The sequence below is a fragment of the Hippoglossus stenolepis genome, chromosome 3 (assembly GCF_022539355.2).
Source record: "Hippoglossus stenolepis isolate QCI-W04-F060 chromosome 3, HSTE1.2, whole genome shotgun sequence".
NCBI classification, from domain to species: domain Eukaryota; kingdom Metazoa; phylum Chordata; class Actinopteri; order Pleuronectiformes; family Pleuronectidae; genus Hippoglossus; species Hippoglossus stenolepis.
Genome location: NC_061485.1, coordinates 22,432,370 through 22,454,497, shown reverse-complemented (window position 1 = coordinate 22,454,497; position 22,128 = coordinate 22,432,370). Strand labels below are relative to the sequence as shown.

Genomic DNA, 22,128 nt, shown 5'->3' with positions numbered 1-22,128 from the left:
CTGAAGGCTTTCAAGCCACAATGCAAAGTTAACTTGCAAAATGAAGCCAGGAAAGGAAAACAACACACTGACAACTCAGGTTTAAACTCACTATAAGTACATGTGCTTAGCTGTAGAGTCCATGTAACTCTTGGCATCAGATCCCAATTTTGTATTTTTCATTCATGACATGAGAAACCAGATTAGCTCAGATCTGCTTCTTAGAAGCAAACTGAGAGTTGAAGATGTTTAAGCTTTGGTTGCATCCCATTGTATGAGATCCTTTTTTGCAGGACACTGAATAGGCATTGATTTTAAATGGGCAAGGAGATTGTTAAGTGTCTGCATTGTCAGGTTCTCTTCGGTTACCATGAGTCAGCTGCTGCACTGTTTAATTACAGCTTGATGCTGTACGATGCCGATATTCTATGATAACTACCTGTATTGACATTTGAAACAACAAAAAAATGTTGTTTAGATAAAAAAAAGCTTTTGATCTGAAGCAACTACATTAGATCATAGTGTGCTATTCTTTGTTTTAATACATGTATTATTTTCTTATCCTCATACCTCTTTGAAACAAGCGAATCACATTTTCCCTTCCTGCTCAGAAACATGCACATTCATGCCAAACAAGCTCAGACAGCGTGATGTTCAAGGTGATTTGCCATGTTTTATGTAGCCTGTGTGGGAGGCTGAGTGGCCTTGGCGGGGCCGGCTGCTCAGACCCGAACCATCAGGTAATTACTGTCCTCTGTGGACCACGCAGGCAGCAGATCAGATTAAGAGGCTCTATGATCTGTTCCTGAAAGTCGACGCCACTCAAGTCGAAGTCAATCCTCTCGGCGAGACTCCCGAAGGACAAGGTACCCTGTATCATAGAAAGTGCTTGTTTTATGTGAGTGTGTGTGTTGTGTGTTTGTGTGTGTGTGTGTGTGTGTGTGTGTGTGTGTGTGTGTGTGTGTGTGTGTGTGTGTGTGTGTGTGTGTGTGTGTGTGTGTGTGTGTGTGTGTGTGTGTGTGTGTGTGTGTGTGTGTGTACTGACTTGGCTTCTGACTTGTGTGTGTGTGTGTGTCTGCATCCATTCATGTTTTTTTCCCTCCTGTCAATAAGTGCTCCTAAATCACATTAAAGCTCTCTGATATTTAAACACCTTAAATAATTAGACATGGCTGAGAAATTAAACATTTTAGCATGAACTTGCAGCTGCCTACTAATCACTTACTGTGAGGTACAGAGACACAACCTCCTCAGGTCTGAATGAATTTAAGGATTTGTAATTGCAACACACTAACGTCAGCTTCTTGTCTGGATCCAAATCCAAGATGCTGCGGGGAGCGGAGCTTTCCATTTTCATTGCATGTTGTTGATGTTGATGTTTCTTAGTTGTTGATGATTAATTAAAGGCATTGAGTGTATCATCAACTAGTAATGAGGAACTAGAAATTACAGCAGCAGTTACAGGCACATCCGTTATCAGTATCCACTCAGGGATATTCTATGTATGTGTAGGAAAACATCTTGTAAGCATCACATACGGTGTCGGCACACTCTTAAACATACTAAAATCTACGATTACAGATTGTATATCAACTCTTTAAAGTAACTGAAATGTTACATTTGAGGTTTTATTCTATGTAAACATTATCAAATATATTTTACTTATTATTATTTTTGTTTTATAAGTGGTCAAATTCTTCAACAACAAAATTTTAACTTCTAGTGTTTTAACAGAAAAGCCCCATTCAGAAAATGGTCACACTATTCTCTTATCTGTGTGTCTTAGTTGTATTTCTGCAACAGTGTGCTGAAGTAGAAATACATGACTCACGTACACTAACTTGGAATAGTTCTGTTAAATGACTTTCAATGAATGAAAGGGTGATTAGAACAAATTGGAACATTAAGAAATAACCATTCTGGATTATTTATAGTTGGGCAGTCTCGTCCATTTCATGTTCAGTGTGAAATTAAATTGAAATTAACTTAAAGTAATTAGGTTGAGAAAGAATGTATTGTCCAGTAGAGCAATGAATACTGTTTCTATCGAATCAAGAGCTCAGACCCTGCCTCAGTCCACTGTGATATAGTCTTTGCATGTTCCCCGGGAGATGATAACACTTGAATTAATTTTAAAAACAGATAGGGGTGAATAAATATCAGTCCCTCTGTCACCACTCGCGACAACATCAGGAGGTGGAGTGGAGGTTCAACATTTCAAATACTCTTCATTCAGATATAACAAAGTCAGCACACACAGTCATGAAGCCCATTGTAGCTGTTGTGATGCTGCTCATGCTGAACTTGAGTTGAACTTTGTTTTTCTTCCTAAGAAATAAGAGTGATCGTCTTATGTGTGAACCTGAACACAGATTGACTGTGATGACTGCTATCGAGACGTAGTACAACACCCTGCTGCAGCTGCGTCACGTCTTTGATGTTATTTAGTCTGCTCAACATCAGATTCTTGTTCAAAGTATGCTTTATCAAAGACTGACAAAATAAGTTTGTTGTTTCGTGATTCCTTATGAATATTAATAACAAAAAATGGCTCCTTACAAACAGCGGAGAGGTGCGAGTTTTCTTTTCCCACCAGCAGAGAGAGAAACTGGCTTGAGCTCAGGTGGTGCTGTGTAGACAAGCTCCACATTAAAACCAACTCTCGGTCTTTGGTTTCGATTTGTTCACATGTCACAAGGGAGCGCAGCTATTTTCCGGCAGGCATTTCGACGAGACGTGTATCGTAAAGGAGAATTTCTCAAGGGTGGAAAATTTGTATTTTTGTGTCTCATTCGGTAATAGCTGAATTTATTTTGTCGATGGACTGCAATAATGGATGTGTCAAAAATAAAACAAAGAGAATAGTGTAGTGGGAGAGCTACTTTACCTGCAGGACACAGTGTGTCCACTCCCCAGTCCCAGAAGAGGCCGCCTGCTGCATGTGCTGTGTGTCTATGTGTGTGTTTTAAGTTTCTTTGTCTGTATAACAAAACTCAAGTCAATTCCCATGCTCCCTTATTTTCTTTTTGTTTATTGTGTGGTGTATCTGTATTTCTACAGTTAATATACTGTTGATTAGAGAACTTTGTGCTCAAGGTTACCAAGCCTAGCATTACCTTACTCGCTCTTCAAACCATAGCAGCCATATTGAGAATGGTTTGAAGGTGTATGGCTGCTCTCTTGGTTATTTAACCAAATGGGTAGACAAATTCAATTTTGCCTCAAATTTGTAAACTCAGATTTGTTTAACTTAGTCTATTGAACCACGCATTTAAAGATGTCTATCACCCTGTTCAGACCTGATATTAACATTCTTCCTGAGAGATCCGATCAGAAGGGGTCAGCATCTCAACCCACCCAAATACTTCCTCAATGCGTCCTGAGATCCAATTACTCAGGCCACATTGTGTGAATGCAAATGTGTCCTGGGCCACATATGAAGGACCTCCTACTCAGCTCACATCCTCTGACCTGCTACAGTTCCACAAATGACACAAAATATTTTTATGCATCTCAGTGTCCATACGTTAATTTCTTTGTGGTCACTGCCACAATATCAACACTAATCACCACTTAATGAGTGATCCCTGCAGTGGATTAAAAACCTCATTTGGTCTTCGCGAACGCTAATGATGTACGTGACTATTTACATATAGATCAGCGGAAGTGAGATCCTGTTTTAAGTGGTCAGAGAGACGCATTCAGGATGCATTTTGATAAAAGGTGTGAACACAAGAACTTGAAGTTGACCACTTGTGATCGGATCTCTCAGGATGGATGTTCTTAGCATGTCTGAACAGGGCCTATCTGTTAAAATGAGTCGGAGAGGGCTTGATCACTTTCTTACTGACAATTGAATAAAATGAATACCACTCTCGTGTCTTTACAGTAAATATGAAACTAGCACTAGCAGCTGCTTTGCTTAGCTTACCATAAAGGAAACAATAGATTTTTAGGGATATGGTGCCTAACTAAGAAATATTGTCTGCCACAGAGCTCTGTTGGAAACCACAGCTTGTTTTTGAACAAATTAAAGAAGAAGAGTTGATTAAAGAGCTTTAGGAGAGCTGGTAGGCAGAATTTCCAACCTCTGCACAGAGCCAGGCGAGCTGTTTTCTCCCGTTTCCAGTCATGCTAAGCTAAGCGTGGTGGCAATCTTCTCATTTACGTCTTGGCAAGAATGCAAAGAAGCACATTTCCGCTAGACATTGAACTATTCTTCTAAGTTACATTCACTGTTTAAGTGCTGTTGTGTACAGAGAAATCTCTTCGACTAATTTATTACATTTCTTCCCTGATATTTTTTCAGGTAGCTCTGAGTGCGTTCTCTTTGAAATGTACTCTCTTTGAAGTCTTAAGGAAATGTCAATTTACTATAGTGGTCTATTCCATGGAGGCAATGTCAAAAACACATGCCTTGGTGAGCCCACCTCTGAAGTAATTAAGGAAGGTAGGCCAAAGGGACACTCCTCAGTTCATTAATTTCAGGTTTTAGAAAAGATAATTAGCTTTTTTTATGTCAGAAACCCTGCGTCTCTTCCCTTTTCCCTCGCCTGCCGTTTTCCTCTGTTTCACTTTTGTGTTTCCTCTGTTGCCTTCTTTATTCCTAACTCTGTCTTCGTCATATCCACAATTCCTCCGTGTCATTTGCCCCAGTGGTTTGCTTTGATGCAAAGATCAACTTCGACGACAACGCCGAGTTCCGTCAGAAGGCCGTGTTTGCCATGGACGACATGGCTGAGAGCGACCCCATAGAGATGGAGGCAGCCAAGTGGGACCTCAAGTATATCGGACTGGATGGAAACATTGCTTGTTTTGGTAAGGAAACAAAACTTCATGACAGAACAGGCTGATAACTGCACACAGACAATGACACACACACATTCACCTAAAACGCGAACCCCCTTCTGACACAAGGCTTTAATGCGTCTCCTAAGTCACATAAGTGAAAAGCTCGGACACAGTTAAAACTTAGTCAAAGTAAAGGCTGCCTGGGCTCTCCTCCAGTCCACATTTACAAGCAGCTTTCTGAAGACTCCAGAAGGAATGCTGCCATAACCAATGCATTCTAATTAGCTATAATCCGCCCAGAAAGTCTCCAGTGAGCCAGATTGTTAGCATTCTCATTAAAGGCCCCCTCTCTTGTCATAAATCAAAGCTTTTACAGTGTACAGCAGCACTAACAGGTGCTCTCGCTTCTTACCCCGTAGCCTCATAAACACATTAGATGTCTGTTAGTGTTACGGCATCGCCCCCCACTCCTTCACATAGACACACACGCACCCCATCCTGCATCCCCAGCTCCCAGCCTCTCTTAAAGTAACAACAGCTTTTAAGGCCCTGCAGCTTCCTTGAGAGCTCTGTGAGCCACCAAAGTGACAGCTGTTAAAGCAAATTTCCCTTTTATTGAGACCTCGGTCGGGGAGCTTGCCAGGACACAAGTTCAGCTTGGCTAAACCAAATGAGGTAAGACATTTTTGTGTGCACTTGGCTCCCACACAACTCAGCAGGGTAGCCGCGCAGGCAGTTGGCTAAATGATGACACGGGCCACAAAGAAGCATAGCAGAACCTCTTTTAATCATCACTCTTTTCTCTGAAGTAGAGTGTCGAGTCATAATCACATTTTCTGTGTTGCTCGACTTCACTCATTGAATGTTCCTGATTAGGAGATTTCCAGCTGATTCACTTTTGAAGCGTGACTTTTTTTTCTGCTATTTGCTCTTTGGTTGTTAAATTACTGCTAGTTTCTTTTATGGGGGTTCTTACAGTACATGGCATCCGTCCTTCAGCGATAGTGATGCTATTTTAATTAGCTCACTGCTGTTGGCATCACATTTTACACTCAGAGACTTTTGTTTCAATCTTTGATACTTAAATAGTGCAGTTCTTGGCATGCCTGTTTGGAATGGGTTGTTTGTTTGGCCTGTGGTGATGCTGGTTGATACCGACTGCTGGACTCAGTCCACAGAACCATGAAGCTGCACAAAGAGCTGTTCACCTGTTTATTCAAAGTTGGGGAAGCTCACCTTCGTACACAGAACCTTAAACTGGAAAATCAATTGTCATTTCCATTGTCTTGAAAGCCCCCATTGTCTTGGTTGTGCTTTTGTCATGATGGACAATGTACCTTACATTGCTGGTCGCCTTACATTGTTTATTCAAAGTTTAATATCATGTCACATATCTAAATCGCTCCAAATGCAACAAAATTCATCTCTTTGGACTCTTAACAATACACATGCCAAGTGTGAAGCTGATTAGATTAATGGTTCTCGAGATATGTGTTCCACATACACACATACAGACACACTGAAATTGGGATGTTAGTTAAATACTTTTACTACATTTTATCTACATCAGGTTTTAATACCACTAACACTGGCTCATCATGCCTGGCATAAGTCTCACTCTGAAAAGACATCATCCATTTAGCTAAATCTATATCTGCTTTTGAGTTGCTGTTTTTTTTTGCGTTGTTTGAACTGACCTAGTGAATTTTCACAGTGAATGGAGCTGGACTGGCTATGGCCACATGTGACATCATTGACCTGCACGGGGGAAAGCCCGCTAACTTCCTCGACCTGGGCGGAGGAGTCAAAGAGAGGCAGGTGTACGAGGCCTTTAAGATGCTCACTGCTGATCCTAAGGTAGGAACAAATACTTGGGGGAAAAAAGGTTGATGTTTTTTTGTACTTACTGTAACTTGATTCAATCAAATGCAGAATTTATTTACTATTTAATTATATAATTGCTTATTTCAAAGCGGACTCGCTTGTTGAATTGTATTTCATACGACAGTCATGCATCTTGTCATATCACATCCATAAAGCCTTGTCTGTCTGGTTAGTGCTTTGTCACTGAGACAACAGCACTCATTAGACGAGGGACCTTGGCATATGTCCATGTTTCGCTGAGTGAAGCAGACTCTGGGAGCCTGTCTGATTATATGCCTTCGTTTTCACTTGCAGTGGCATGGCAAATCTCTCCTCTGTAAAGACCTTGGCTTTCTATAGACGGCACAAAAATCGAGCATGTTTCTGAAAGGCTCGCAGCTCTAGTGGGTGGCAGTTTGGGGTCTTTTAGAAGTGATTCAGCTCCATGTTCAGAAAGCTAATAAGTCCAAACTAAACAATACGAGCCCTGTAACGACACTGCAGTGCTGATTGCGTGTTGACAGTCATCGCACTGCAAATACCCACCTCCTCCTCCTCACTGTCACTCCTACACCGCTGTACTGGTCTCAAGTTGCCTCCGTATAAGCAGCTCTGACACAGCTTGGTTGTACAGGATGAAGATGAGCAGTTGATACTAATTCAGTTTATTGACACATGCTTTCAAAACATATGTTTCACGCTAATTAAAAAATATATCTGCTCATGTGAGAGTTGCCAAATTCAGTTACAGCTTTCCATTAGTGATCTACTAGAGATGAAATACTAAAGCAAATACACCTCAACAGTTTATTGAGGCACAAGCTGTCGCAGCTTACAGCACTCGAACGTTTCCGTAACATATCTATGTGAATTTTGTAAACTTGCTGGATCACTCGATTAATGTAAACTTTAAAAAATAATGGAGAGGTTGTGAACACAAACAAATCAATAATCTGCTCGTCTTTCACAGTCTGCTGTTAAAATAAACATTCTGTCAATATTACACTTTGGGATACTTGAATATATCCAAACCTAATACACAGTTGGATGTTTTTTCTCAGTGTTAGTGGTGAGGGCCTGTAAATGGCATCAACAGTATCTGCACCATATTTATCACACAGCAGTGAACAGGCCAATGTTAAAGCCCACCAACCATGACCCCCCAGCAGGTGATATATTGCCTTACTCACATTTCCACTGTGTGCAGATTCTGTTCAGTGAATTCATGTGGTGGGAAATAAAACTGAATATGGTGGATAAAAAAAGAATTGTGATCAATAATGGAAACGGAAAACTACAAGACTTGTCACTCTCGCCTAGTATGGGGCATCTGTTTTTATTGAACCCTTTTTAACCAAGGTAGAAAAATTAGATTTTAAAATCTGCCCCCCCCCCCCAAAAAATATATACAACACTGGAGTGATTCTTCTCCACCTCCTCCTGTTCCTCCTTCTTTTTCTGTCTTGGGCCGATTCCCCTGATCCAGATGGGGGAGTAAGTCTGCTGCCTGTCCCTCCTGCTGCTGTGTATGGAAATAGAGACAGGGTGCTCCTCCCCAACGGGGTCGGGGGGGGGAGTAAAATAGGATTGACATTAAACTGGGTTGTAAGCACCATTAGCATTTCAACAAGGGGAGTTGAGAAACCTGCTCTGATATGTGGAGGGAATTTTAATCATCTCAAAGTAAGAATGAGAGAGGGAGCTGCTCATTTGCCTTTAGTTTCTTTTTTATTTTCCATTCCCAAAGTCCAAAATATGAGATGGAAATTTTACATTAAAATTTAACATCAGCAAGGTGAAGGTGACGAGGCAAAAATTATTGATTTCATTTGTGAATATGATATGATGAGAGGGCTGTGCTTCCTATTTGCCTTAATTGTAAAGACAATCATTACTCATGGTCTTCAGATATCCAACCCTTTGTTGATTATTTATACACAGACTCACATTTTTCATTGTTATTGTTCTAAAGAATGGGAGAACAATATTTCTTCTCCTCTCAGTTAATAGTTTGGAGCACGAGGGCGCCTGCTTTCACCGGCACGGCATGAAATGAGTTTAATAGCTGCTGCAGGGAAGGCCATTACTGTTATGCCGCGTATATGAGTCTGTGCTTTTTTATTAGAGACCACTGTGACTTTTGACTGGGAAGATTTAAAAAGTTTATGCACTGTGGAAAAGAGAGAAGTGCATCGAGCGGCCAGGCAGATGGTACAGCAGGGAATATCCTGCTGTAATGACAACACACATTTCCTCAAAAACAGGTATTTTGCCGTCTTTCTTCCTCGTTCGCTTTCCACACTTTTGTCCCCCCCTCCCTCCGCTCCGTCTCCTCTCACGCTCTCCCTCTCGGTCTCCGCTTTGAAGTCTCAGGCTCATTGTGCTGAGACGAGTGGAAGCGATGTGAGTCTACTGCTGGCACCGAATAGCAGAGACGGCGCCTGAGATGACAAAGCCTCCTTTTTCTTGTTTGCTCACTTTCCCCTCTATCTACCCGCACAGCATTCATTAACTTAAACATTATTATTCTCTGAAAGAAAGGGGACACTGTATTTGAAGTTGGAACAACATGAAGATGGGAAAAGAGTCCAAATGAAATCATCAGAAGAAAAGAGTGAATCATAACGCAATTGTGTGGCCTAGTGTGTGTTTTTAATGTGTGAGATGTTATGTAGCTCTGCTAGACCACTCAGCTTTGTTTGAATTTTGGCCCCCGGCTTTAGAAGCGGAGACGCATTTATTTTTCATGCTAAAATAAATAGCTCCACTTTCTTCATATCCACATAAGGAACAGTTTGTTGACAGAATGGCTGAATTTATTGAGGTTTCCCTCACATCACCTGTAGGCAAGCAGGACCAGGCAGCAAATACCAACAGCCAAATAACCTCGTTATTGCCTTGTGCCTGTGCCGTACTGAAAGTGGCAGATGGATGTTTTGTCCATCTCAACATCCATTTTGTTCTCGGGGCTTAAGGCTGTTCTCTGTAATTTTTATAGGCTAGAGTAAATGATGACATTTTTATAAAGCACAACCTTATTGTTACTGTGTCTGTATTGGCGCTGTCGCTGTATCAAACCAGTAATTATATTGCCCAAAAAATTATGTCACAAATTAAAATCAATTTTTTATGCTTATTTGTTTTGCCACATTTAATATATTTTGTGCTAATTCCTTGTTCTACACTTGAACTGTGTATATATATATTTCAACATTGCTATATTTAAAAGTAGAGTTAAATGGCTTCATCACAAATTTGCAAACATTTAACGTGTTCAAATTTTTTCTCTCTAAAGGATTAGCAGAGTTGTGACAGTAGAGAGAAATGACGTCCCCCAGTTAAATTCCTAATCATTTATTTGAATTTTTGTTTTGATCGGCAATCTTTAAAACCCTTATTCTTTGTTCATGCCCATCGTGTATGCAATGGGTTGTTACCTGTTGGCTTGTTGCATGCTACAGCCGCATCCTTGTTTAAGACCAGTCAGGCATGCAACGTGCTCTGCTCCAATTAGCACTATTTCAGCTAGGTCACACACCTCCCAGGCAAATATGGAGGTATGTTGTATGTGCATGTGTTAATGTTGCATAATCCCATTGCTTTTGTTTGCCCCTTGGTGCTTTAGCCCCTGAGAAAAGTGCCAGAGTATTTTGCTTCTTTCCAGCTCAGTGACTCTGCTTTGACTCACCTGTGGTCCCCCTTTAACCACTCTCCTTGTTGTCGCTGTTACACTCCAAAGTCTCATCTCCACCTCTGCGGGGGGGCACCACTGTTACTCCCTCTCCAGCCCTGTCTTCTGTTTTCTCTGAAAGAGTCTTTATTGATATTATTCACCGGTGATGCGTACCTGGACATTTACTGAGTAGTGGCACCCTGGTGTGTCTCCTACCAATCTCTCATCTAACTATTTCATCAACTGGGTCTTTCCCCTCCCTCCTCGTCTTCCTATTCCTTCTTGACATCCCTCTGCTTCTTTGTATCTCTCTTTTCTTCCCTGTTGCCTTTCATCCAGCTAAATCCTATTAAAGTCACTGTGAGGAGTTCCCCTCAGTTGCATGCCTGCTAGCTAAATCCTGTAAGAGCCCAGGCACGGTCTTTCTCATGCTCGTATGGAGATGTCTGAGCCCATGTCTAATGTGCTTCAACATGTATGAAGTTAGAGAGAGCCAGTGCCCCTGGTTCAAACCAGAGGAATGTGTTATGAAAAGTGCATCATCCTTTCCTGCAGAGGAAAGAAGGAAAAAGAGGCCTATTTTACAAGGCGGTGTCTCTTGAATATTGCGACAAACAACTAAGATGGAAATCACACAGAAACACACGCGGGTGCGAAAACATGCTTGTTTTGTCACACCCACATCATACATACATCTGCACACACATGCAGCCCCCCATGGAACCCAACAGCTTTTAATCAGAAGAGTCACCTGTGATTTGACAGCCCCATTTTGTGTTATTTTAGAGGGAAATAAATCCCCTCTGCCTGAAGCGGAAGACCTGTGGGAGATGCCAGCTCCCTGTGTTATAAACACGAGCAACGTAAAGCCACAGAGAGAAGGAGAGAAGGGAGAAAACATGCTACCACGGTAATGGAGTTCATTCCCAATGTGTAGAATATTATATAAGTACTAAATAGGGACCCAGCCATGGAGGGACGAGTACTTAGCCCAGCCAACACACTGGGGCTGCCATATTGAGGCCAGGCCAGAGGAAGAGTGAGCATTGCTTGTAAAAGGCAGATAGTTTAGGGGGCGGCTGTGTGCTTTAAGGGAGAAGTGACTCTCTGCCTGATATATTTCGTATTTGTTCAGTTATGGGCTGTTTAGGTCATTGCATTGGTTTGCCATTATATGAAAAAAGCTCCACCTCATGTAATGGTTTTTCCTGCAGATTTGCTTACAGTGCATTAAAGGCCTGTGTTAGTGACAGATATACGCTGGGTTTTTCCTGTATCATGGGACCTCTTCTGCTCCAGCACATTTAAAATCACTGCGGTAATGTAGCCTGTGTTATGAGCTAAACCCAGACTCTACTGACCCTGTGTTAGACCTTGAAATATATATTCACCAACAGCTGAATAAATGTAATTGCTCTGTGTGTAGGTACATATGGCCATTCTCTTCAGCCCACTGTATTATTATGTTTTCATTTGTGCATATAGCTTGTGGGTGTGTTTGTGCACTCAAGGCTGCTGATTCAATGCCTCTAACATATAGGGGCCAAAGTTCAACACTCATTTGTGCAACATTAATGAAGGACAGATCTATAGAATGAAGTGGAGTTGATGCGCTTGCCTTCCTTCTCTTCCGTTTCTCTTATTTCACCCTCTTTTGCATACATCGAATAGACAAGCCTATAGGGACCATGAAACAAATTTCCTATACTTCAAATTTACAGCAGGTGTATGTCTGTTCTGTCAAAGTATTGATTTAAGTGGTTGAGATGGTTTTCCCCAAAGAAGATTTAAGCTTTTTAAACTACCATTTATTTGTAAAAATGTAACATTGTTAGCATAGGTGAGGTTTTGCCTTCAAGTTTTTTAATATATCATATCAGTGCTGTAATTTGAACATGATGGAATCATAAATGGCATCTGATATCTGTTCTCATTGAGTCAAATAGATGCAATTTATATATAAAGTATAAGTATGTCACACTGCTCACTTTAATGTTATTGCTTGGCCTGCATTAATCCAGTTTGCAGCTTCCTTGAGAGCATCATGCAAATAAGTTGACACAAATCACCCATTCGAGAAACGTACTGAATATACAAAGGTATCAAGCCTCTGTTAATGTGCAGGCTGTGGTTAAGAAGTGTGTGTGTGAACAGTTTATAAACCATGCTCTCAGATTCATAGTCCGTGTCCTCAGATTAGTGAACTGCCCCCAGAGCCATTTGCTCAAAACTACTTAGTTGGCGAGTGAATAGCACAGTAAATACAACACTACACAATGCCAGAGGTGAAACATCCAATGCACAACAAAATATAGCATAGAAGAATCGTATCTTTAGCACAAAAAACTTGTAGAAAAGCGCAGTAAATGCCATGTAACCCAATGAGATTAAAATGGCAAATTGCCCTTGTAGTATAGATCAACAATTTTAATATATCAAGTAATATATAGAAAAGGGATGTTTTCTCAAGGACCACTCATCAAAACAACTTCACAGGCAACTCTACTTTACCTGGGTCCTCAGAAATACACCTGCCAAGTTTGAAGTCTAACAGATGAGCTATGGAGAATTCTTAAATGACTTTTTGGTTATTGCAGAACATAATATCGGACAAACAAGTTTATTATACTTGCACATCTTTTACAGCAAGGTAATCTCTACAAATGCACACCCTTTTTAAATGCGTGTAGTCTTAATACAATTGCCTAAATTAAAAATCGAATGTTAGACTATATAGAAACTACACCACCGTCACATGACTTCAATATCACCACCGCTGAGTGTAAACACAACTTAGAAAACTGATGTGTTTTATTTCATAGAATAAATTTCAAATATGTCTTGAGCTTGTGTTAACCGCACACCCTATTTCAGGCATCTAACAAAACACCTTTATAATGAAAACCCTGGGACATGGGAACCAGATGTGACAAAATGTTAACAAACTTCCAGGATGTAGCACTCTGTGTTTATGCTGTTCATTCCTTACTTGTGACTCTTGTGAGACACACTCATGTGTCATGATCACTTCTTTGATAAGAGAATGGAAAACACACCTCAAAGTAGTGGAATGTTTTTTGAATCTGAAGTACAGCTCATATTGACTTGACATTGCCCAGACTTCAGAGCTCCAGCCTATAGAGTTTGTAGGACTTGAATAAAAGAAGGGAGAAGAGTTGATTTAAATGAACTGACAGGTGGATACAGCTGAATAAGAGCAGTTCTTGTTAAAAACAGAATACCTTATGAAGCAGCTACTAATGTAACAGGCAGTGATGTGATTCTATTTTGAGGAAGTTGCTATGATACTTATGCAAAACATTATATTTTTGCCATACACAAAAGATGTGTTATATTTATACAGTGATGTGCTATAGGCAATTACTGTGTTCTGGGAAACTTTGAAAATAATAGTGTTGCAGTTGACCTGAATGGGTGAGGGCAAAACTGCTCCTGACCAAGGCTGAATGCATGTTGGACACTGGCTGGGAATTTCACCCAACATTGTGATTATTTTAAAAGCATGTAAGTTTTAAAACAAACTATATGACTTGTCTTAAAATAGTCAAAAGACAGAAAAAGTAAGATCAAGATCGAGACAGTAAGACCCAGCTGGACATATAGTACTCAAGTGGGTGAGCAATTCTGCAGAGTTGTGCATGTGTGAGATGAAGTGTAACACCATTAGTGGTATTCATTTATGCATGTAACTCAATTACCCATTTGGGTTTGGGCAGGGTTAATATCTCTTACTTGAACAGTGGACATAACATACGAGGTCACATCCACGCTCCCTCACATACACTCTCCATTGCCTAAACTCTTTAACCCAAACTCCGAAAATACAAAACATCCGTACACTCTAATGGACTAAATAACAAATTGGTTTAAATGTCATGAATTTGGGCCAAAGTGTACAATTTGCACATAGGAAGGAAGGCTCAAGCCATAAGTGAAGGACAGATGGGGTTGTCACACCCTATACATTCCTATCCTGAAGGTTAATTTGAGGAAGTGAAGCAATTGTCCAGAGATACACCAGGCAGCTGATGACTTTTCAGATTGATTCGCCCATCAGGGAACTAATGCCATGTCTATCTCTTTTTTCCGTTTGATTTGGGTGAGGACAGCGCAGCACTGTATAAGGTTAGGGTGAGTGTTAGCCCCACCATAAGACAACACTATCACGTAACTATCATGTATGCAGAAAGATTATGGATTGCTGATGTATTAATCCTGATCCCGGCACCTTGTCTGGCACCAATTCATCCCCTGGTGATTCTCACACTCTCTCACACACTCATATACAGAGAGAGAGAGAGAGACAGGTCTCGTGGGCATGTCTGATTGAGCTTTCTCCTGTCTGCCATTCCTCATCCGTGGGAAATCAATAGAGGATCTGGGATTGGAGCTCGGGCTAATTGAGCTCTGCTCTCTCTGTTCTCTTATTGCTGCCAGGAGTGTTTTGTCATCGCAGCACCTGGTTCACACCATGGGGCCAGGGGGAGGCAGCCAGTGATCAGATGGAGCCTTTGGATGCCACAGGGAGGGGAGCTGCGTGTGATTGAGCGACCTTGTGAAGTCGAGCACTCAGGGAAGGGCATAGCAAGGAAAGGCTTCATTTATTCTCATGTACCTCAAAGGGAGCTGCTTGATGTTTCTTGCTCTTCACCTGCTGATTGAGGAAGCACAAGGGTTCTTCTTTTGCACAAAGCCCGAATCATTACAATAGTGAGATTATCAGTCGGGATTTCATGCGACTCTTCTCTTTCAGCGGCACAATAGTGTGGTGGTTTGCACAGTAGCCTCACAGCAAGAATCTTTCTGTATGTAGTTTGCATGTTCTACCCATATCTGTATGGGTTTTCTCTGGGTTCTTCTTCCCACAGTCCAAAGGCATGCAGATTGGGTTTTAGTTAACTGAAGACTCTAATTGGCCGTAGGTATTGATGTAAGTCTGAATGGTTGTTTGTCTCTGTAGGTTGGCCCAGTGATACACTGGCGACCTGTCCAGGGTGAACCTTGGGTTGACTTCAGCTTCCCTGCAACCCTGAAAGGATAAGCAGTACAGATAATAGATGGATGGATGGAATGCATCTACTCTTTTAACATTTTCAGTTTTAGCTTCATTGAGGCAGGTCCTTGGTAGAATACTTCATAATATTAATTGCATTCATTTGTTAATCACATCCCACCTCTAACCCAGAGACAGTGGTTGCCTAAAAGACAATGTCCATGATAATTTTTCACGTTGAATTTAGTATGCTGTTGCTAATCATATTAAGGGTATTTATGTAAATAGAGATTCCATCCATCCAAACCTTCAGCTTTCATTGTGCTACCATTCCAGTTCTCCATCTGTCCAGGACTTGAACAAGTATCACCGTCACAGACAACCCTGTCCAGTGCTGGGAAACATTGCGACAAACCCCCATTTCACGCTCCTTTGGCACTTATGTGTGCACATGCTGAGGGATTATGGGAGGCCACTCAAACAGTTGATGAGATCATTCGTGTTCTCTGAGCCATGTAGCAACACCACAAACACTGTGCCCTTTGCTGTCCTCGAGGGCTATTATTTTTAAAGGTACTTGTCGAGGTTAAGCCACATCATTGAAACTCAGGTTAATTGCGGGGAGAGCTGTTGAATGTTTCTGGGAATTAATTAGCCAGTTACAACAAGCAAACAAACAAATGAGATGCCATCGGCTTGAAAATGTTTTTTTTCCCCTTTTCCCTTCAAATCGATAAAAGCCTTCCCTTTTAGAAACATACCTTTTCAAATGGCCGTTATTTTGGACAGGATTATTTGTTGAATTTTGGAAACCTGCCATCACAGCCGCAGAAGACAGTATACAGCTTGGTAATATTTCAGTCTGCGTCACAGGTAAACTGAACTTTATTTGTGAAATCAATGGAGTGTATTGAGTAGTCTGAAAATTGTAGACAACTACCTACCCTTATTGAAAATGCTCGACACTCACAAAAAGGGGATTGAGGCTATGATATTGTGCAAATTGCACTATGGAATTATGGGTTTTAAGGTAAAGTTGAACCATTTTGTGCTGTTTTCATTTATCTGTAGCTGCTGTATGGTTATATTTGATCCACACAACTTAGTGTATGCATTCAGCTGATAGCTTAGTGCTGTCATTCAGATTGCATGCTTGTGCCCAAGGCTATGTTCCAAGAAGGCCATAGCTATCTACCGACCCACATTAACCTTCTGGTTTTGGTCATACACAGGTCTCAAATCGACCAGCCTTTCTGTCCTCTGTCTTGTCTTGAGAACCCCTGGGTTTTAGACAGGGTCATGCAATGATGTTACAGTTCACCTAAACCTCATTGCTGTCCACCCCCATAGGCCATAGTATGACAGTTGCAAGCACAGTGTTGCAATGTGTCTTCCTGAGAAATCAAGATTTTGTTATCTTAATTAACAGAAAGATATTCATTAGACGGCGAGCAAACTCCAAAAAAGGCTCTGCTTACTCAAATATAACATATTTTTCTTACCAACTGTGTTACCTAATGAGCAAGCATTCACAAACACACTTTGTCTGTTTAAGTGTCTTGTCTTCCCGCAATGACCCTCCACTTTGGTCCTTGTATTTCAGGTATTTGTTGCTTCGTTTGGAGACATGCCGGCAGCAGTACAGCAGGAGATTATTGTCAGTGTAATTGGCTTTTCCAGGCCTGATTTGATATGAGCCTCATGTTTGATCCGCACACTTCTATATTATCGTACGTAATGGAAAGATGATGAGGCTCACATGAAACGTTCGTCTCATCATATCTCCAGAGAAATCTCCTCTTGCGTCTCGTTTCTGTGCTCGGGGTCAGGATAGAAAACAGCATATCTTTGTGAAGATGAAGGACTCACAGCATACCCACATCCGTAAGAATTGAAAAAACTATGATATCTAAGTATGGTGTGTGGCATCTCGCAAGTCACGTTGTTTGTTTGTGTGTGTGCTGTGCGGTGACATTTTCTCTCGCCAGTCACGTTTTGTGTGTGTCCGGTGTGCTTGTTTGTGTTTGTGAGCCACCTACCTGAAACGTTAGTTGAGAAGAGGCATGCTCTAAAAATGTCAGAGGGAACTGACATACCAGCCTTATTTCCTCCAAAAAAATGCCTTAAATCTAAAAAATGACCAGGGCATCATTGAAGAAGATTGATATCCAATCTGCAAAAGGTGCCAGCGAAAAGTGACTGCGAAAGGTTCCAACATGTCAAACATGTTGCAGCATCTTTGAGATCCTCATCTTTACCTGTATTCCCAGATCAATGTAAAAAAATTAAACTAGCTAATGAACACTGGCCCTAAAACTCCATCGGCGCAGTTGACAGTGAGAGGAGAAATCCTTGTTTACTTTCGGTTTCTGACCAGTTTGAAGGAGGACGCACACACACACTTTTTCTCTCTCTTCCTATTAACCATTGTAAATTATTTTGAAATTGCCAAATGTTACACTATAATAACTAACTGGATATAGTTGATGATTATAATAATAATTATTCATGCATTGTTCATTGCTATATTATTAGCTATATTAATTAGCTATATATTTCTTGTCTTTTTCCTTCTATAGTATCAATCATCGAGAAAACTGAAACGGTGATATTTCCTCAGACATTAGTCGTGACACCAAAATCTCATATTGTGACATCCCTGTTACACATACACTGCATTTATATATACAGTGCCTTTATATTCACTCTCTGTCATGCATGCAGTTAAACATTTATACATATGCAAGGATTTGGCAAGAGATTTTATTTTTGCATTGTCGGTGTTAATGCATTTTTGCCACCCCACATTTCCTTATCCAGATCTAATTGTCCCTGTATTCCTGATAAGTGACAGCCGGTGCAAAGAATTTGGTATCAGATCGTGTGATCCAGTTCAGTCCCTCGTACGCTGCCCAAGCTGACATGACTGTCTGCTGCTGCAGCTGTCTGCCTTGTTCACCAAGCAGCCGAGCCAATGTTGAACATGAATCTCCTACACTATTATTTCAGTCAATATCTGCTCCTGCCAGAGGAATACACAGATGGATAAGAGATTTGGATTGGGATAACTGAGAGGCACTGGGAGAGAAGAGCAAAGGCTGAGATCTTGCAGAAGCACAATGTAGAATCAGACGTTTGTGGATACCATTTACATATTAACGAAAATCTCAGTTTGTCATCACAATAAAAATGGGAAGGTTTTACTTCAAAGAATAAAATCGTGGGTAAGGAATGTTGCCGTTCTCATGTAATTTTCTAGCAGCAGATATCGTCAGATTGTTCTGTCTTCGTCTTTCTAAAATGTAGTGGCATATGTCTAAACTATACAAGACAACATGTTCTTAATACTTGATTTATATACGTACAGAATTTGATTCCTTCTTTTCATTGCCACTCTCACATTGTTATGGATGATGCGACATTTGCTTTATAGAGGTTTGGTTGCCAAGACAACAACCTCTGAGGCCTTTTACCCTCAGATTTATTTTAAGCACAGTAGCACACAATATCAGTACACTGATTTATTGGTAAATACTCGATAAAGGAGAAATACCTGCCTTAGACTTGTGAAAATCAAAAGTGCATTCTCTATAAAAATATTCTCTCACCTTAATGGATTCTTAATGTATCTGAGTAGCCACTTATTTTGAAGAAGTTCAAGTTTTATATTTGATACCCTCTTTGTGAACTTTTAGCAAAGGGTTTGAGAGAATAAAGTGCAGAGCTCCATCAGAATTTTTTCTATAATCCAATGTGAAAGATGTGGCTATGACATGTACATTTTGTTGAAAGAAGTATCCACGTCACTAATTGAAGATATTATTAGTCAAGAAAATGAATAGAAAAAGGGATTTTTATACACAAACAATGGCACAAGGTTTGATTGAGTTAGATTTAATCTCCTCATGTATGTGTCTTGTCTTTATGTAACAGATATAATTCTCATTCACTCTGTATGTCTGCAACAGCTTATCCTGAATTTCCTCCTTCCCTTTTGTCTTTTTTTTCCTGGTCCCCTTTTTTTTCCCCTATATTTACTATTTGCACCGTTTTATCCTTTATCTTATTCCTACCGCTGATTGTTTCATTCAACAATCCTGCAACATTCATAGTTGGTATGGCATAAATACTGTGAAGGGAAACGAGAATAGAAGAGGAGTACTGACAGAGAGGGATCGAGGGAGAGAGTTGTGTTGAAGAGAGTGATAAAGAAAGGAAAATGAGAGTCCAGTGGGTGAAGAGCAAGAGGGGACTGGAGCAGAGAGCAGTAAAATGGTTGGAGGAGTGGGGATGTGGGTGTGGGGTGGTGGTTCCTAGCAGTGATTACATTGTCCATCAGGCCACAGGACGGCCTGCATCAGCCCACAGGATTGATGTTTGACAGAATAATTAGAAAACTGTCTCAGCCTGTAATCACTGGAGCTCATCTTGCCGAAGACTTCCATTCGCTTTCTGCCACACATGCCCACACAAGCACGTGTACACACACAAACAGGCTAGTCTGAGCCATCTGTGGTTGACTTGTATATGGGACAGTGGGTTGATAGAGTGCTAAAATGGGAGTATTCCTGTTTATTTTGAAGGATCTGAAAGAGTTAATCTGCAGAGACTTACTATAGCGGGTTGGCTGAATGAATCGATGTGGGACTGAACACTCCCTAACCCTACTTTAACTCTTTCAGTGCTGTGTCAAAGATCGGTGAGAGGACTGTCATGTTTATTAAACAACAGTAAATAACATGATAATAATGCCCACCACAAGTATGTCACAATTTATTTTTACAGGGCCATATATTTAAAATGTCCAGTGGAAATAATGTAGCCGTGTTTAGATTTTTTTTTTGTCTTTGACACTATCATCAACCATAAAAGATGGATGACATAATGGTGCCCAAAAAGTGAAGCCAAAGCTTTGTTATCCTCCCCCAGGTGGCTGTATGCAGTATAGGTCATAAACGCCACCACATCCATGTTAGTGGATGGGACGAGAACCAAACGAGTCAAAATGGATGTCAAATAGATTGACAGCTGAGACTGACTTGTAATTGGTCGAGTCTGTGTATCGGCGGGACCTTGATCCAGTGGCTCCATTCCCGATGGCTGCTGATCAGACTCTGGCTCCAAATTTGCAAGATGACAGCGTTCATATCTGTCTATCTGTATCAGGATATGTTAGCTTAATTTCTAGATGGTGAGAGAAAGTGAAAACCATCTCTAAATACAGTCTATATGGCCAGGTAATTAATTGATAAATAATTCATAACAGTTTCCTTAAAATAATAAATATACGCTTGTGTACAATTCAACCTCGTATTGTCATGCAGACATCTTACTCCACACCCCACTGTGAGATAAAATAATTCGAGTGGTATTCTAGTGGAGGTGGAGGAATACGTCTTGAATATTGAGTTTGAAAGTTAATTCATGACCTTGTGGCAATTGAAGTTAACTTAACAGTCTCGCCAGGAGGTCCACTTAACTGCTCTGGTGCTTTTGATCATATCAAACAGTTTTCCTCAGCAGTTGCAGTGGGCTACTTTCATGTAACTGAAGATGTCAAATTTTCCCGAGCACCTAAAAGACTTAATCTGTGTTGTTTTGAAAGTTTTGCTAGTAGTTGATGAAACAACGTGAGCCAGGGAGTCCCAAGCCCATAAAATGTATGAGTCAATATCATGTTTTTCATGATCATTTATTTAATAAAAAGTGACTATTATATAACATTAATTTTTCAGTATTATAATCTTAATAATATATGTTTATATCCAAATTCTACTGTATGTATACATGCATCATCATACGAATGCATAGCGCCTGCATTCATTCAAAAAGTCAAACAGGTTTGTTCCATGCTTTGCTGATGTGAATATGTCTGGCAAAGATGGCAGGCATCAAGACAGTGAAAAGACAATAAAATTACTCTGTATTGGATTTGATACTAAATATCTTAGGTAGCCATTATAGGACGTACCAGACGGAATCTAAAATAAACAAAAGTCGATTTGTTTGTTGTTTCAACATATAAAGTGTCTTGTTGTGGAATCAGGTATCTCATACCAGTTGCCATTCTCAGCTAGAAGAGGCAGAAAATGTGTGGATTATAGTTTTGAATAAGTTTCAACCCAAAAATCAGCTTGAAATCATTTGCATTTGGAATTTAAAGATTTTTACACATGATTTTCTTTTTTTCTTTTCATTATGTCACTCTCACCAGGAAAATGATGGATTATCTTTTGCACTGTTGTTACTGGTCTGATCAACAACAGCTCGCCAAATCAAAAAAGCGTAAAGCTCTGAAGGTCATAGGTCTTCATTAGGATAATAGCCCCAGCAGACACCTACAGTTCAAAGGTCACATTATTTGTCCACCTTATATGCCTCCCCTGACATGTAGCAAGCCCCTAGATGAGACCTCCATCGATCTGGAATGTACTCAGCCTCTCCTTTTTCCTCCTGAGGCTTTTATTGGTTTCTCTAATCCCTTTAATACCTGAGCAAACCCTTAATGGCTAATTTATATGCTGCTCTGTTCTCTGGAGCTCCATCAGAAGTCTGTGGAGCAAAATGTCAGCCCTGGAGCCATTGGCCACCCCCCCTCCCCTGAAAGACAACTAAATATCTTTTCCATTAGCATATGCAAGCAGACCACTTCTATATTTGATGAGGCTTGAGGACAAGGAAAAAATGTCATGTAACAGCTCCCACTGCAGCGGAAAGTGAGCACGCTAACACGCCCAATCAGTATATCGATGTCTGGCTTTTTGAAAATTAAACCCTGATTGTGCCCATCTGTTTCTACCAGGTTTGG

At 40.6% G+C, this 22,128-nt stretch overlaps 1 protein-coding gene across 1 annotated transcript in view; it reads left to right on the top strand.

Annotated features, from left to right (window-relative positions):
* suclg2 (succinate-CoA ligase GDP-forming subunit beta) overlaps positions 1 to 22,128 on the top strand; it is an 86,466-nt gene that overhangs the window by 41,833 nt on the left and 22,505 nt on the right. Inside the window, exons 7-9 of the mRNA XM_035151829.2 lie at positions 749 to 845; positions 4,636 to 4,797; positions 6,485 to 6,627. Of these exons, the coding sequence (XP_035007720.1) occupies positions 749 to 845; positions 4,636 to 4,797; positions 6,485 to 6,627 (402 nt within the window). The remainder of the gene's footprint in view (positions 1 to 748; positions 846 to 4,635; positions 4,798 to 6,484; positions 6,628 to 22,128) is intronic.